This window comes from Ambystoma mexicanum, chromosome 2p (genome assembly GCF_040938575.1).
Source record: "Ambystoma mexicanum isolate Mex_15411 chromosome 2p, UKY_AmexF1_1, whole genome shotgun sequence".
Classification (NCBI taxonomy): domain Eukaryota; kingdom Metazoa; phylum Chordata; class Amphibia; order Caudata; family Ambystomatidae; genus Ambystoma; species Ambystoma mexicanum.
Genome location: NC_090923.1, coordinates 1,469,047,075 through 1,469,061,058, shown reverse-complemented (window position 1 = coordinate 1,469,061,058; position 13,984 = coordinate 1,469,047,075). Strand labels below are relative to the sequence as shown.

The 13,984-nt window shown below is 43.3% G+C and overlaps 1 protein-coding gene across 2 annotated transcripts in view; it reads left to right on the top strand.

Annotated features, from left to right (window-relative positions):
- The first annotated feature begins 3,642 nt into the window (after positions 1-3,642).
- LOC138567630 (zinc finger imprinted 3-like) overlaps positions 3,643-13,984 on the top strand; it is a 379,970-nt gene continuing 369,628 nt past the window's right edge. Inside the window, exon 1 of one of the 2 annotated variants that reach the window (XM_069646059.1) lies at positions 3,643-4,028. In XM_069646059.1, coding sequence (XP_069502160.1) covers positions 4,005-4,028 — 24 coding nt within the window. In that variant the 5' untranslated portion in view covers positions 3,643-4,004. The remainder of the gene's footprint in view (positions 4,029-13,984) is intronic. The other variant, XM_069646060.1, reaches the window with a different exon arrangement.

Sequence of the window (13,984 nt, the reverse complement as noted above, 5' to 3'; positions counted from 1 at the left end):
CTTGCATCATTTTCAGGTGAGTTTCGCTGCGGTTTTATATATTAGGGTAGCGTTCCGGCCCGTTCCGGGTACTTTTTTGTGATAAAATGTAGATTTTGGGCAGTAATGGGTTAATGACAGCATATTGGTGCACCTTTCTCATTTCAAAATGTTCTTCATGTGTGTTTGCATCATTTTCAGGTGAGTTTCGCTGCCGTTTTATATTTTAGGGTAGCGTTCCGGCCCGTTCCGGGTACTTTTTCGTGATAAAATGTAGATTTTGGGCAGTAATGGGTTAATGACAGCATATTGGTCCACCTTTCTCATTTCAAAATGTTCTTCATGTGTGCTTGCATCATTTTCAGGTGAGTTTCGCTGCCGTTTTATATATTAGGGTAGCGTTCCGGCCCGTTCCGGGTACTTTTTCGTGATAAAATGTAGATTTTGGGCAGTAATGGGTTAATGACAGCATATTGGTGCACCTTTCTCATTTCAAAATGTTCTTCATGTGTGCTTGCATCATTTTCAGGTGAGTTTCGCTGCCGTTTTATATATTAGGGTAGCGTTCCGGCCCGTTGCGGGTACTTTTTCGTGATAAAATGTAGATTTTGGGCAGTAATGGGTTAATGACAGCATATTGGTGCACCTTTCTCATTTCAAAATGTTCTTCATGTGTGCTTGCATCATTTTCAGGTGAGTTTCGCTGCCGTTTTATATATTAGGGTAGCGTTCCGGCCCGTTCCGGGTACTTTTTCGTGATAAAATGTAGATTTTGGGCAGTAATGGGTTAATGACAGCATATTGGTGCACCTTTCTCATTTCAAAATGTTCTTCATGTGTGCTTGCATCATTTTAAGGTGAGTTTCGCTGCCGTTTTATATATTAGGGTAGCGTTCCGGCCCGTTCCGGGTACTTTTTCGTGATAAAATGTAGATTTTGGGCAGTAATGGGTTAATGAAAGCATATTGGTGCACCTTTCTTATTTCAAAATGTTCTTCATGTGTGTTTGCATCATTTTCAGGTGAGTTTCGCTGCCACTTTATATTTTAGGTTAGCGTTCCGGCCCGTTCCGGGTACTTTTTCGTGATGAAATGTAGATTTTGGGCAGTAATGGGTTAATGACAGCATATTGGTCCACCTTTCTCATTTCAAAATGTTCTTCATGTGTGCTTGCATCATTTTCAGGTGAGTTTCGCTGCCGTTTTATATATTAGGGTAGCGTTCCGGCCCGTTCCGGGTACTTTTTCGTGATACAATGTAGATTTTGGGCAGTAATGGGTTAATGACAGCATATTGGTGCACCTTTCTCATTTCAAAATGTTCTTCATGTGTGCTTGCATCATTTTCAGGTGAGTTTCGCTGCCGTTTTATATATCAGGGTAGCGTTCCGGCCCGTTCCGGGTAGTTTTTCGTGATAAAATGTAGATTTTGGGCAGTAATGGGTTAATGACAGCATATTGGTGCACCTTTCTCATTTCAAAATGTTCTTCATGTGTGCTTGCATCATTTTCAGGTGAGTTTCGCTGCCACTTTATATTTTAGGTTAGCGTTCCGGCCCGTTCCGGGTACTTTTTCGTGATGAAATGTAGATTTTGGGCAGTAATGGGTTAATGACAGCATATTGGTCCACCTTTCTCATTTCAAAATGTTCTTCATGTGTGCTTGCATCATTTTCAGGTGAGTTTCGCTGCCGTTTTATATATTAGGGTAGCGTTCCGGCCCGTTCCGGGTACTTTTTCGTGATACAATGTAGATTTTGGGCAGTAATGGGTTAATGACAGCATATTGGTGCACCTTTCTCATTTCAAAATGTTCTTCATGTGTGCTTGCATCATTTTCAGGTGAGTTTCGCTGCCGTTTTATATATCAGGGTAGCGTTCCGGCCCGTTCCGGGTACTTTTTCGTGATAAAATGTAGATTTTGGGCAGTAATGGGTTAATGACAGCATATTGGTGCACCTTTCTCATTTCAAAATGTTCTTCATGTGTGCTTGCATCATTTTCAGGTGAGTTTCGCTGCCGTTTTATATATTAGGGTAGCGTTCCGGCCCGTTCCGGGTACTTTTTCGTGATAAAATGTAGATTTTGGGCAGTAATGGGTTAATGACAGCATATTGGTGCACCTTTCTCATTTCAAAATGTTCTTCATGTGTGTTTGCATCATTTTCAGGTGATTTTTGCTGCCATTTTATAGGTTAGGGTACCGTTCCGGCCCGTTCCGTGTACTTTTTCGTGATAAAATGTAGATTTTGGGCAGTAATGGGTTAATGACAGCATATTGGTGCACCTTTCTCATTTCAAAATGTTCTTCATGTGTGTTTGCATCATTTTCAGGTGAGTTTCGCTGCCACTTTATATTTTAGGTTAGCGTTCCGGCCCGTTCCGGGTACTTTTTCGTGATGAAATGTAGATTTTGGGCAGTAATGGGTTAATGACAGCATATTGGTCCTTCTTTCTCATTTCAAAATGTTCTTCATGTGTGCTTGCATCATTTTCAGGTGAGTTTCGCTGCCGTTTTATATATTAGGGTAGCGTTCCGGCCCGTTCCGGGTACTTTTTCGTGATAAAATGTAGATTTTGGGCAGTAATGGGTTAATGACAGCATATTGGTGCACCTTTCTCATTTCATAATGTTCTTCATGTGTGCTTGCATCATTTTCAGGTGAGTTTCGCTGCCGTTTTATATATTAGGGTAGCGTTCCGGCCCGTTCCGGGTACTTTTTCGTGATAAAATGTAGATTTTGGGCAGTAATGGGTTAATGACAGCATATTGGTGCACCTTTCTCATTTCAAAATGTTCTTCATGTGTGCTTGCATCATTTTCAGGTGAGTTTCGCTGCCGTTTTATATATTAGGGTAGCGTTCCGGCCCGTTCCGGGTACTTTTTCGTGATAAAATATAGATTTTGGGCAGTAATGGGTTAATGACAGCATATTGGTGCACCTTTCTCATTTCAAAATGTTCTTCATGTGTGCTTGCATCATTTTCAGGTGAGTTTCGCTGCTGTTTTATATATTAGGGTAGCGTTCCGGCCCGTTCCGGGTACTTTTTCGTGATAAAATGTAGATTTTGGGCAGTAATGGGTTAATGACAGCATATTGGTGCACCTTTCTCATTTCAAAATGTTCTTCATGTGTGTTTGCATCATTTTCAGGTGATTTTTGTTGCCATTTTATAGCTTAGGGTACCGTTCCGGCCCGTTTCGGCCCGTTCCGGGTTTTACACACACCCGACAAACAGTACTGAGGAAACGGCTCCCTACCGTCTAATCACGGTCTCCAATAAAATGAGCTCCATCTCTCAAGGTCTTCGGCTGCACTGCTGCACACCCCTCGGGACTCTCAAGAATACAGATAATTGCCAAAGTCAAGCACTGTAATAGGGTCCGTACTAATGCTCATTCAACAAATCCCTTTGCATCTTTCACCCGAGTTCCATTTGTGCTTCATTATTTTCTTTGTGGCACGTTTATGCCGGAACCGTAAATAGCCACAAGATCTAAGTCAAGGCTCTGGATCATGTTGCCATGACTTTGCGCATGCTCAGAAGAAAGACACGCATCTTTTGGTACAAGTAGTTGGTGAGAGGCCGTGAGTTAAGCAAAGAACCCGTCGTACACTTCTTCAGTGGTCTCAAAGGGTTCTGGTAAACTCTATTCCTCTCTGACATTTCGTTAAACAAGCATTTCCAAAAGTACGTTTTGCGAATAAGGTCTTCGGGTACGCCGTTCAAGTGACAGGGAGCGCCAATCTTTTCTACTGACTGTCGGCTCTCCCTCAAAGCGGGCAACACTCTATGTACTGGTGGCACGAATCAGCGCTGTGTAATGCTGATTAGTGTCTCGTGAGCGGGCCTGTGCAGTTGAACTATAAGATGACACCGCATATTTATACTGGGTGGGAGGTTTTACGTCGGCTTCCTTTGCTTGTCAACAATAACCCGTCCAACAAGTCACGACCGGAAACGTCAATTGGCACATTGCAACCGATCACTGGAGAAGAATACCTCCATATTCATTAGTGAGAAATGCCCCAACAAGATTCCGATGACGTGAGTTGTTTTCTTTCATTGTTTTCTTTAGGACAGCATTTAAAACCCATGTTTCCATAGGTTAAAACCGAGTTTTCTGGCCAATAGTCCTGGCGCTACCCCTTAGCAATTTCATTTCACATGCCAACTTCCTTCCTTATCGTAGCCAGTTCCCATAAACTGATGTTCTTGTTTTAGTTTAAAAGTCCAGCTTTAGTTAATTCCACTTTTACAAGAACAATTCACGACTGCCATTTTGTTTAAAACGTGCCATTTTTTGTAAACGTGTGACAGTTCCATGTTTGCACTTTGCGGTTCACTTTGAAGCAAATGCTAATTTCAATGAGTGGACTACCAGCGACAGCACTTTTGTGTTTTTGGTGCCCATGCTTGTAGTTTTCAACATTGGCATGGCTAAGTGCAAAAGTAAATAGAAAAACAAGGTGAAATTGCCTTTGCTTTTTACCTTTACCCATCATTTTGGATAGAAGTAAGCAGTAATTACTAGTTTTACAAAGGTAGCGGGCGCCCCTCTCTCGCAAGAAAAGACATGATAACCTGTTCAGTGGTTATTAACCACTTGAGAGTTCGCAGCCACTGCTTTTATTCACTGTCCCTTTCACAGATGGGAAATATCCATTTGCATATCAGTCTTTGTCCTGCCCAGGGGCAGTCCAGCACCGAAATACAATGGCAATTCCAATCTGAACGAGAGTACCACCAGCAACCCCATACACGTGTTTCACCCTTGTTGGGGATCATCAGTGAGGTGAAGCTGATGCCTCTCTAAGCACAGTGAGAGGGAGACCACGTCTGGTTGCCCCCAGGAGACCTAGGGTTACCAATCCCAGGTTCCTTAACAATTAGTTTTACAAAGGTAGCGGGCGCCCCTCTCTCGCAAGAACAGACATGATAACCTGTTCAGTGGTTATTAACCACTTGAGAGTTCGCAGCCACTGCTTTTACTCACTGTGCCTTTCACAGATGGGAAATATCCATTTGCATATCAGTCTTTGTCCTGCCCAGGGGCAGTCCAGCACCGAAATACAATGGCAATTCCAATCTGAACGAGAGTACCACCAGCAACCCCATACACGTGTTTCACCCTTGTTGGGGATCATCAGTGAGGTGAAGCTGATGCCTCTCTAAGCACAGTGAGAGGGAGACCACGTCTGGTTGCCCCCAGGAGACCTAGGGTTACCAATCCCAGGTTCCTTAACAATTAGTTTTACAAAGGTAGCGGGCGCCCCTCTCTCGCAAGAACAGACATGATAACCTGTTCAGTGGTTATTAACCACTTGAGAGTTCGCAGCCACTGCTTTTACTCACTGTAATTACGCTTTGCAGACATTCCATATGGAATCACCTGTTCTAGAGTCGTTGCAAAATCGAGACTGTTTGTATACGAATCCATTTGGTTTACACCCGAGTGAAATTCTCATGCAGACGTAATTACAAGGCGGAGAATAAAAACACGAAAGAGATGCAATGTTTCTTGCCCCGTCTACACCTTGCAAGGGGTCAAACATGAGCATTACACCTTGCTTTATGAGGTTCATTATTCCCCGCCCATTTTTAAATGACCCTCTTTGAGTGACACTTTACTGCAACCTAAATGAAGCACTAACAATTTTATTTTCATATTCTAACACCTTTTTATTTATAATAGAAACGTCCAGAATGGGCCTTATGTTAGCGCCAGCACTCCTAAAATTAATAAGCAAGCTACACTTAATGTTTATAACAACTGAGAGAAGCCTTTGTGCACAATAATTGCCATATCATTTGTTGTCAGCAATTTGTCATTATAATTGTTCATTTATAACATGCTTAATACCAGGAGTGGTTTCTAAGCGCGGGATCGGGGATCGAGATTCAAACCTGTGTTGCGCTGTATTGACTTGCTTCCAAGACAAACCTGTTGCCCCTGAACTATCCTTCCTCCCCAGACAGCAAATGGCCTCGGTAACACCAGCACAGCAAATCTGCTGTGTAGTTGGATGGGCTGTCAATCATGCTTATGGTGTAGAAAAAAATAATAATTCAGCTACATGTCTCCTTGTTGATGTTCCCTGGCCAGGTTCTACCATGTCATCATGAGGAAATAAAGATTTCAAATACCAGCAAGCAGGGCACTGTTTTTTTAAAAAAAACTTGTTTTTATATTTGTATTCGTTTATTTGGTTATATTACAAACATAACAAAATACAATAAATATCACATTTCATCAAATATAAAATCAACTACAAAAAGTAACTGATATGATATGATAGGTTATTTATAATGCGCTTAATACCCAGAGGTTCTAAGCGTGGACCTGGTGATCGAACCTATGTTGCTCTGCAGGATCTTGCTTTTAAGGCGAGCACGTTGCCCCTGCGCTATCCTCCTCAGAGGATACTACATTTCATTAATACAACAAAACGTCCTCATATACATTTTTCAAATTCCTTCTGTATACAAAATGCAGTAGCTGTCACTACTAATGAGTCACCCAATTAAATATTACATATATGGTGCTGTACGGCATAGAGCTACTAGGAAATATTTAGACTCTCTGGAGGGAAAAACCCTGAAACAAGTTTTAGGCCTGTCAAAATCGGTGCCCACCAGCATTGTGCAGTTAGATTTAGGTTTACAATCCTGGTGGGTGCAGTACATAAAGACATCGATATCCTTGTATTTGATGGTTAAGATATCTGAAACACCTACTTTTGGGTCTTTTTTAGGGGATATGTTAGCAAGTGAATCATGTCCTTTTCACGTAAATTTAACAAGCGATGTGTAAGTTTCATGAGTCTGCTGGAGTTTGTGGATACTTATTCTGAAGTGACCATTAAAAACAAGATCAAATGGTGGGACAGAATAACTAATATGGAAGATCTGGAGAGACTTATTGTTCCCACAATAGAAAGTAGATTGTACCTACGTACGTTTCTGTCTCAGAGGCCCAGAGACTGATATTTCAGATTTCGTCTGAAGTGTCTACCCACATTGGAGGTTATTGGACCAAGACTTGGAATACCACATGAGCTTCGTAAGTGTTGTGTCTGTAGATGGTTTCCTTTAGACTTACGACATTGGCACCTTTTGTACACTCCACATCGTCAATCGTAGCAAAGGACCTGTGGATGAAACTTATGACGAGTACCAACACATCTCTTTTACTTGCATATTAGTAAGACTTCTAAAGAAAATATTTGTAGCTCTTGAAAGTATGATAGATCAGGGTGAGGAGCTACTTGCTGGACTGATGCACAACGCACTTTAAACGAGAAGTACTTGTGACATGTATTAGACACATTTGAAAAGTGAAGCATCATTGTTATGTATGAGAAATTTTTTAAACTTTTTGATTATGAAGTGGTTTTAAGAGGGTAGAGTTCGGTTCCTGGGATTCTATATACTAAGAAAGCACTGGGAATTGTCACAATGATACAGACTAAGTTAAGAACGATCTTGACAAACATGCACAAAGCATTTCAATTGGGTAGTACTGTTGGTTTGTAGTTGATATGTTTTAATCATTTCTTTCTTTTTAGATAATTAACTGGGTACATGAATATTGTGAAGTGAGGTTTTAGGTTCTTGACTATAACCAGAATCAGTATGCACAATGGGGGTACAGACTCCAGAACGGCAAAGGATAACATAGCCGTATTGTGCAAACTTGTCTGTTTATTATACATGGGTCTGTTTGCTTTTTTTTTCTCTCTCTGTGGCTATTCCCCTTGTTTACTGCTGTTTTGTAGTGTCTTTTATGTGTGAGGTATTTATATACTAAAAACACTGTTTAAAAAAAAAAAGAATTTTACTCGAGAATTGATCAGTACTTCTAGACCTAAGGTCACTACTAACTATGTATATACCTCAATATATATTTATCATACAGCAATGGACAGCCCGTCAAGACATGTCTCAGTTTCCATTTCAGTTTTACATATTCTACACTTCAGACAATCATACAGAATCTTGGACCATGCTCCCAAATTTTCTAAAGTGCATAATACGTTAAATCTCATACCCATAATTAACCTCCCGAGAGAACCACAATGGGTTTTTACAAAGTAAATAAAAGGATACTGGAAAGGAAAACGTTCCCCAGTATATATACGATACATTGATTTAGCAGATCATTTCTCCACCAGCCACTTTGTTTTAAAACCAGAACCTGTTTTGTCTTTATTGAGGTTAACGTGGGATGCCTGGGGCCACTAAACTGCAGCCCAATCTCAGAGCAGGGGTCGTTAACATGGCCCACCTGCTAGCAGCAGCTCCACATAAGAAAACTGCACTCCCAATTAGCCAGGCCATTAATGGGGAGACTAGAAGAGTGCACTGTCACTCCTAGAATTTCCCACTTAGTCAAATTTCAAATGTAGACTGGATCCAGGTAGGGCAAAGAGGAATGCCAAGGCCACCCACAGATTTTCCATAGAACGGGAAGGGGAGGACTACATCCCCCTTAATCTCCCAGGTTTGCTTAAGGAAAACCCGGTCTGGGAAACCCACACTTATGGTTACAGGGTCAGTAGAGCTGGAGGGGGTGTACGCGGGCCAGTCCACAGAGGTGCTTTTCAAATCCCTGAGTTGATAGCAGATGGGAACCCACATTCCTTGACCACAAGGGTGGAGTAAGTGCTCTCTATCCCAGATAAAAACAAAGGGGAGGAACCAACATTTCAGCCACCCCCTCGCCTCAAGAGAGCTTCTAGGAGTCAGCTGACCTGGTAAAGGCAGGACAAGGTCATAGAGCTTCAGGGGAGAAATTCTTCAGACGGAATGAAAACTGCCAGCAGAGAGAGCCAGCGTACACTGGGAAAGCCAAAATGACAGTCCCACCTTGTGTATCCTCTATCTCATTAAACCCAATCCCCACACTGTCACAGGAAGGAAGTGGCCACAACCAATCACAGTGGAGCCATCTCCTACAGTCACAGATGCTATCTGTGGCGACCAGCCCAGGGCAGGAGCCAGGACTCTATAAAAGTAGCTCCAAACAGTCACTTTGTGAGTTGTTGGAGTGGGGTAAAGATGGCATGCAGATACATTTGCAGAAGGAGAGGAAGGAGCAGGTTAGAGCAGAGAAGAGGAGCTTGGAGGTGCATAGTGTGGTAGAGAGCTGGCAGTATCTTAGAGGGAGAGAATGAACTAGAAATTAAGTCGTGGACGGTTGGAGGGAGGAGGGATTAGAGGTGGGATTGCCATCTGGAGAGACGAAAGAGGGCAGATGAGAATTGTTGGAGGAGTTATGGATAATTTAGATGGGATCGTTTTTAGAGAAGGTTGTGGAACTTCAGGATGAGGTTGGAGAATTTAAAGAGGAGGTAACCATATTATCAGAGGGTGCTACCATAGTCACTGAGAAGTTTAGGCGGATGTTGGAAGAGGTTGACAAGTTAAAGGAGGAGGTTGATGAATGTAAAAAGAAGGTGGCAAGGTTGATGGAGGAGGTTGGTAAACAGCAGAAAGTAGGCATGTAAGACCTGGAGATGTCAAAAATCATAGAGAAGGAGGAAGGTGGTGACAACATCAGCGAGAGTCAAGCAATTTGATGGAAGGATATTTCTTGGAGGAAGTGAGATGCCTGGTGAAAAAACAGCTGGGGGAGGCCAAGTACTTTAGGAGAAGGTGGAAGACATCAGTAGCAGAAAACCCAGAAAGAGAAGGTCAGGCCCGCAGTTCTCAAATGGAAGGGCCCTTGGTGGGAGGAGGTATGAGTATGTTGCATAATGATGAAGTGAGCACAACCAGCTCAGTTGTCTGGAAGATGCATGAGGTGGAAAAGGAACCGTAGGGTTGGCCTGACTTCCAACCTAAGACACTTCTGAACCAAATACTCCCCTCCCAGTGATCCCAGGGGACACAGGCATATTTGAGGAATCTCAGCTGTGACAAGGCAAGGGAGGGGAACAGGGGAGAACAAAACATCGATCTTTCTAGGCCCAGTGACATTGAGAACGTGCAAGTGCATGGGAGAGGGGGAGAGGAAAAGTGCATGGAAGGGGTGAGAAGTGGAGAGTGCGGAGCAAAGGAGAAACAGATAAATAATAAAAAATAAATAATCAAGGTTACAAACAGTGGTAGTGCAGCCAGCAATTGGAAAGTGCTGGGTTTAAGGCAGCAGACAGGGTAGGTCTGATAAGTGCAGGAAGAAAAAAGGGGGTGGGGGACTGTATTGGTACCCCAGTGCAAGGGGTGGCCCGGAGGCAGTGCGGGAGGGTGGCAGGGTGAGCAGGTACCTGGGCCCATCGGACAGAGGGTGGCCAGGTGCACAGTGCCAAGAGAGAACAGATCAGCAGGGGAGTGGGGTAGCATAGGAATATGCAAAGAGGAAACTTTGAGGTGCTTCCGGAACCGGAGATGGTTCTCCTCAAGATTTAGAGTGGCAGGGAGGCTGTTCCAGAGGGAGGCCCCAGCCAAAGACAGAGATCTACCCCCAGCTCGTTTCTTTGAAAAACGACTGACCCAGAGGGAGTTAGAGGTAGAGGAGCGAAGAGCTCGAGAGGAGAGATATTTGCGGAGGGATAGCTGAAGGTATTTTGGACCCAGGCCCCAGAAAGCCTTGTGGACAATGCAGAGAGTTTTGAATTTAATCCTTGCATCCACTGGGAGCCAATGTAGAGGTTTCAGAGCTGGAGAGATACGATCCCAGCGCTTGAGGCCAAGGACAAGTCTTGCAGTCCTGTTCTGGATTAGTTGCAGAGGGCAGAGAGTAGAGGCAGGTAGATTTAGAAAGAGGCTGTTGCAATAGTCCAACCTAGAGAGAACCAGAGCTTGGGAGACCATGAGCTTCTGGGGGAAGGAGAGGAAAGGCAGAGCACATCTGAGGAGGTGCAGTAGGAAGTTTGACTTTTTAGAGACATCAGAGGTGTGGGCGGAGAAGGAAAGTGTGGAGTCAAAGATGACCCCAAGGTTCTTAGTCTTGCAGGCGGGGGTAGGAGGCGGGCCAAGGGAGGCCGGCCAGAGAGAGAGGGGAAAGGATGGTGAAGGTGTGCCGATGAGGAGAAGCTCTGTCTTGCTGGCATTCAGACAAAGATCATTGACGGCACACCAATCTTGAATGGCAGTTAGGCAATCAGAGATGAGAGAGTTACAAGAGCTTGCGTACAACATAGGGATGATCTGATTAAGGTATATGGGACCTCTCCAAGCAAACCTTCATCTTGAGACTTTTTGTGGAGCAAAACTCTGAGGATCACACAATTGGGCTCTTCAACCACCCACACTAAAAGTTAACCTTAAGTTATCCTTCACAGGAGTTGGGATTTATCCTTTTCCTGCAAAGCAAAAGGCATTCCTTTATGTTATCGAGACAAGAAAAATCCTTGAACTATATTTTTGAGTCTGTTTCGTCTGTTGTTGCCGATGACCATGTTATCACAGCCTCTACCTGAAGACCTGTGTGGTATTCCATGTTTCCTTCACTCGCCATCATCCTTCCATTGCAGATATGTCCTTAGCACTTTATTCCTGCCATTCCTACCAGGAATAAAAATAATATCACCTATGACAACCTACTCCCTCTCATTCTCCCTATGCTCAATGCACTCCCAGATAACTTGGGACCTGACGCTTTGGTTCAAGAATATAATCAAGTTATGTCCACCTCCCTAGACCTTATTGCTCCACTTAAACTGAGACAAAGTGAACCAAAGGCCCACCTTAATTCTTGGTACACGCCATACCTGAAAACTCTGCAACAAAAAAAAAAAGACAATGCGATTCATCCTGGAGAACCCTACCTTCTGAGGAAAACAAAACTAACCTTAGTGCTATATCTGCTCTCTATAAAAGTGAAATACTCGCAGCAAAGCGTGATACCCACAACTCCAGAGTAGCACAAGCCAAATCCAGCACAAAGGAACTTGTTGTTATCCTGAAAGAGTTAGAAAACCCTATCCCAATACCCGACAACTGTATAAAAGATAAACCTTGGTGTGCTAATATACAACAAGCACTAGCCAATAAAATTACAACCCTACAAACCAAAATTGCTATATACAACAAGCACTAGCCAATAAAATTACAACCCTACAAACCAAAATTGCTAAGAAAAAAGCTTCCCTAACTAACACCAAACCTACTCCCTCTGCCATTCCACCCAATGACCTCAATGACCCCCCTTGCTTCAAGTTCACTAAAGTCAAAATAATAGAAACTGAAAAAATTATCTTATCTCTCAAACCATCTAACTGCCAGAGTGATCAATGCCCTGCCCAATTGATAAAGAATGCTGCTAGAGACCTGGCCCCCTTCATCAGGAAACTCATCAACGCCTCATTTTCATCAGGTAATATCCCATCTAACCTCAAGGAATCATGGGTGCTTCCTCTATTAGAAAAGCAGAATTTAGACCCTCTGATACCCACTAATTACCGACCTATCACTACAGTGCCTTTTCTACTGAAAATAATAGATAAAATGGCCTACTTACAAATCCAAAAACACCGGGAAACAAACCACCTACGCCAATCTGGTTTCTGGCCCCAGCACGGGACCGAGACAGCTTTAATAGACCTGAAGGCCCAGATCGATGAACTTAGAGACAAATGAAATTCAGCCCTCCTTCTTCTCCTGGACCTATCCGCTGCTTTCGATCTGGTGGATCACGCGGTCCTATGTAGCCATCTGAACTCCACTGCCCACTTTTCAACAGAAGCCATAACCTAGATACAATCTTTTCTGAGTAACCGGACTATGAGAGTCTTCTCTCCCACTGCAGTTGCGGACCCTATCCCTATCACTTGTGGAGTGCCTCAGGGATCCTGTGTCTTACCTACCCTATATAATATCTTCACTAAGCCCCTTTTCGATGATCTGGATCATCTTGGTATCACCTACCCCAACTATGCAGATGGTACTCAGATCCTCCTACCACTTACTGGTGATTATGACAAGGATTTGGCCTTGGTGAATAGGGTCTATCTCATCATCCCGACATGGATGGCCACCCACGGACTATGCCTGAATGATGATAAGACTGAGATCATCATCCTGGACACTACCTCAACCCTCGACAAACTGAGTTCCAAATATTCCTCCTTTAACATTGACAACAATATCATCACTGTTTTCAGGGAGATGAAGACTTTGGGGTTCTACTTAGAGTCTACCTTATCTTTCAATAGGCAGGTCAATGCCATGGCCTCGTCCACGGCATACACATGCAAATTGATCAGAGCAGGTAGACCTTTCCTGTCAAACTACAGTTGCACCACCTTGGCCCGGGCGCTTATTTTGTCCAAGCTGGACTATTGTAATTCGCTCTACATCGGTGCGAACAAACAAATCATCAAGAAAATCCAAATCCTGCAGAATAACGCCCTTAGAGCAGCCTTAGGAATCGCTAGGAGAGAACATATTAGAAGACTTAACAATTGGCTTTCAACACCAGACAAAATCAAACTGAAAGTCGCCTCACTTACCTACAAATGTTTGAATAATGCGGCACCTTGCTATCTGACAGAAAGAATCAATAAATCTTCAATAAGGACTACCAGACTATCCAACACCAACTATCTGGCCGTCCCCAGATTTAAGCTCTCCAGAATCGGGGGCTGTACTTACCCAGGCAAGGCAGCCCAACTGTGGAACTCCCTACCTGCCACACTCCGAGCTGACCAACCCCATCAAAACCTCTGCCAGAATACTATAAAATGGCTCAAAGAATCTGACAATTAGATATGTACCTGCTACCAGATCGAACCTACGCCGCTTCCATGTAAATACTCTAGATATTATAATTACTTTTGACCGCACTGTAGTTGATGCCGTGCTTATTGACTCAACCTATGTAAATACATTAGATATTAGAGATACCTTTGACTGTACTGTATTTCCTGCATCCTGCCTTTGCCCACATGGTCCCTTTCTGCTATACTGCGTGCCTTAGATGTACTGTTTAATCTTGATGTGTAACTAAGCTGTGAATTATCTTATGCTATGTGCCCTGATGCCTACGGGTCCGGTGCGCA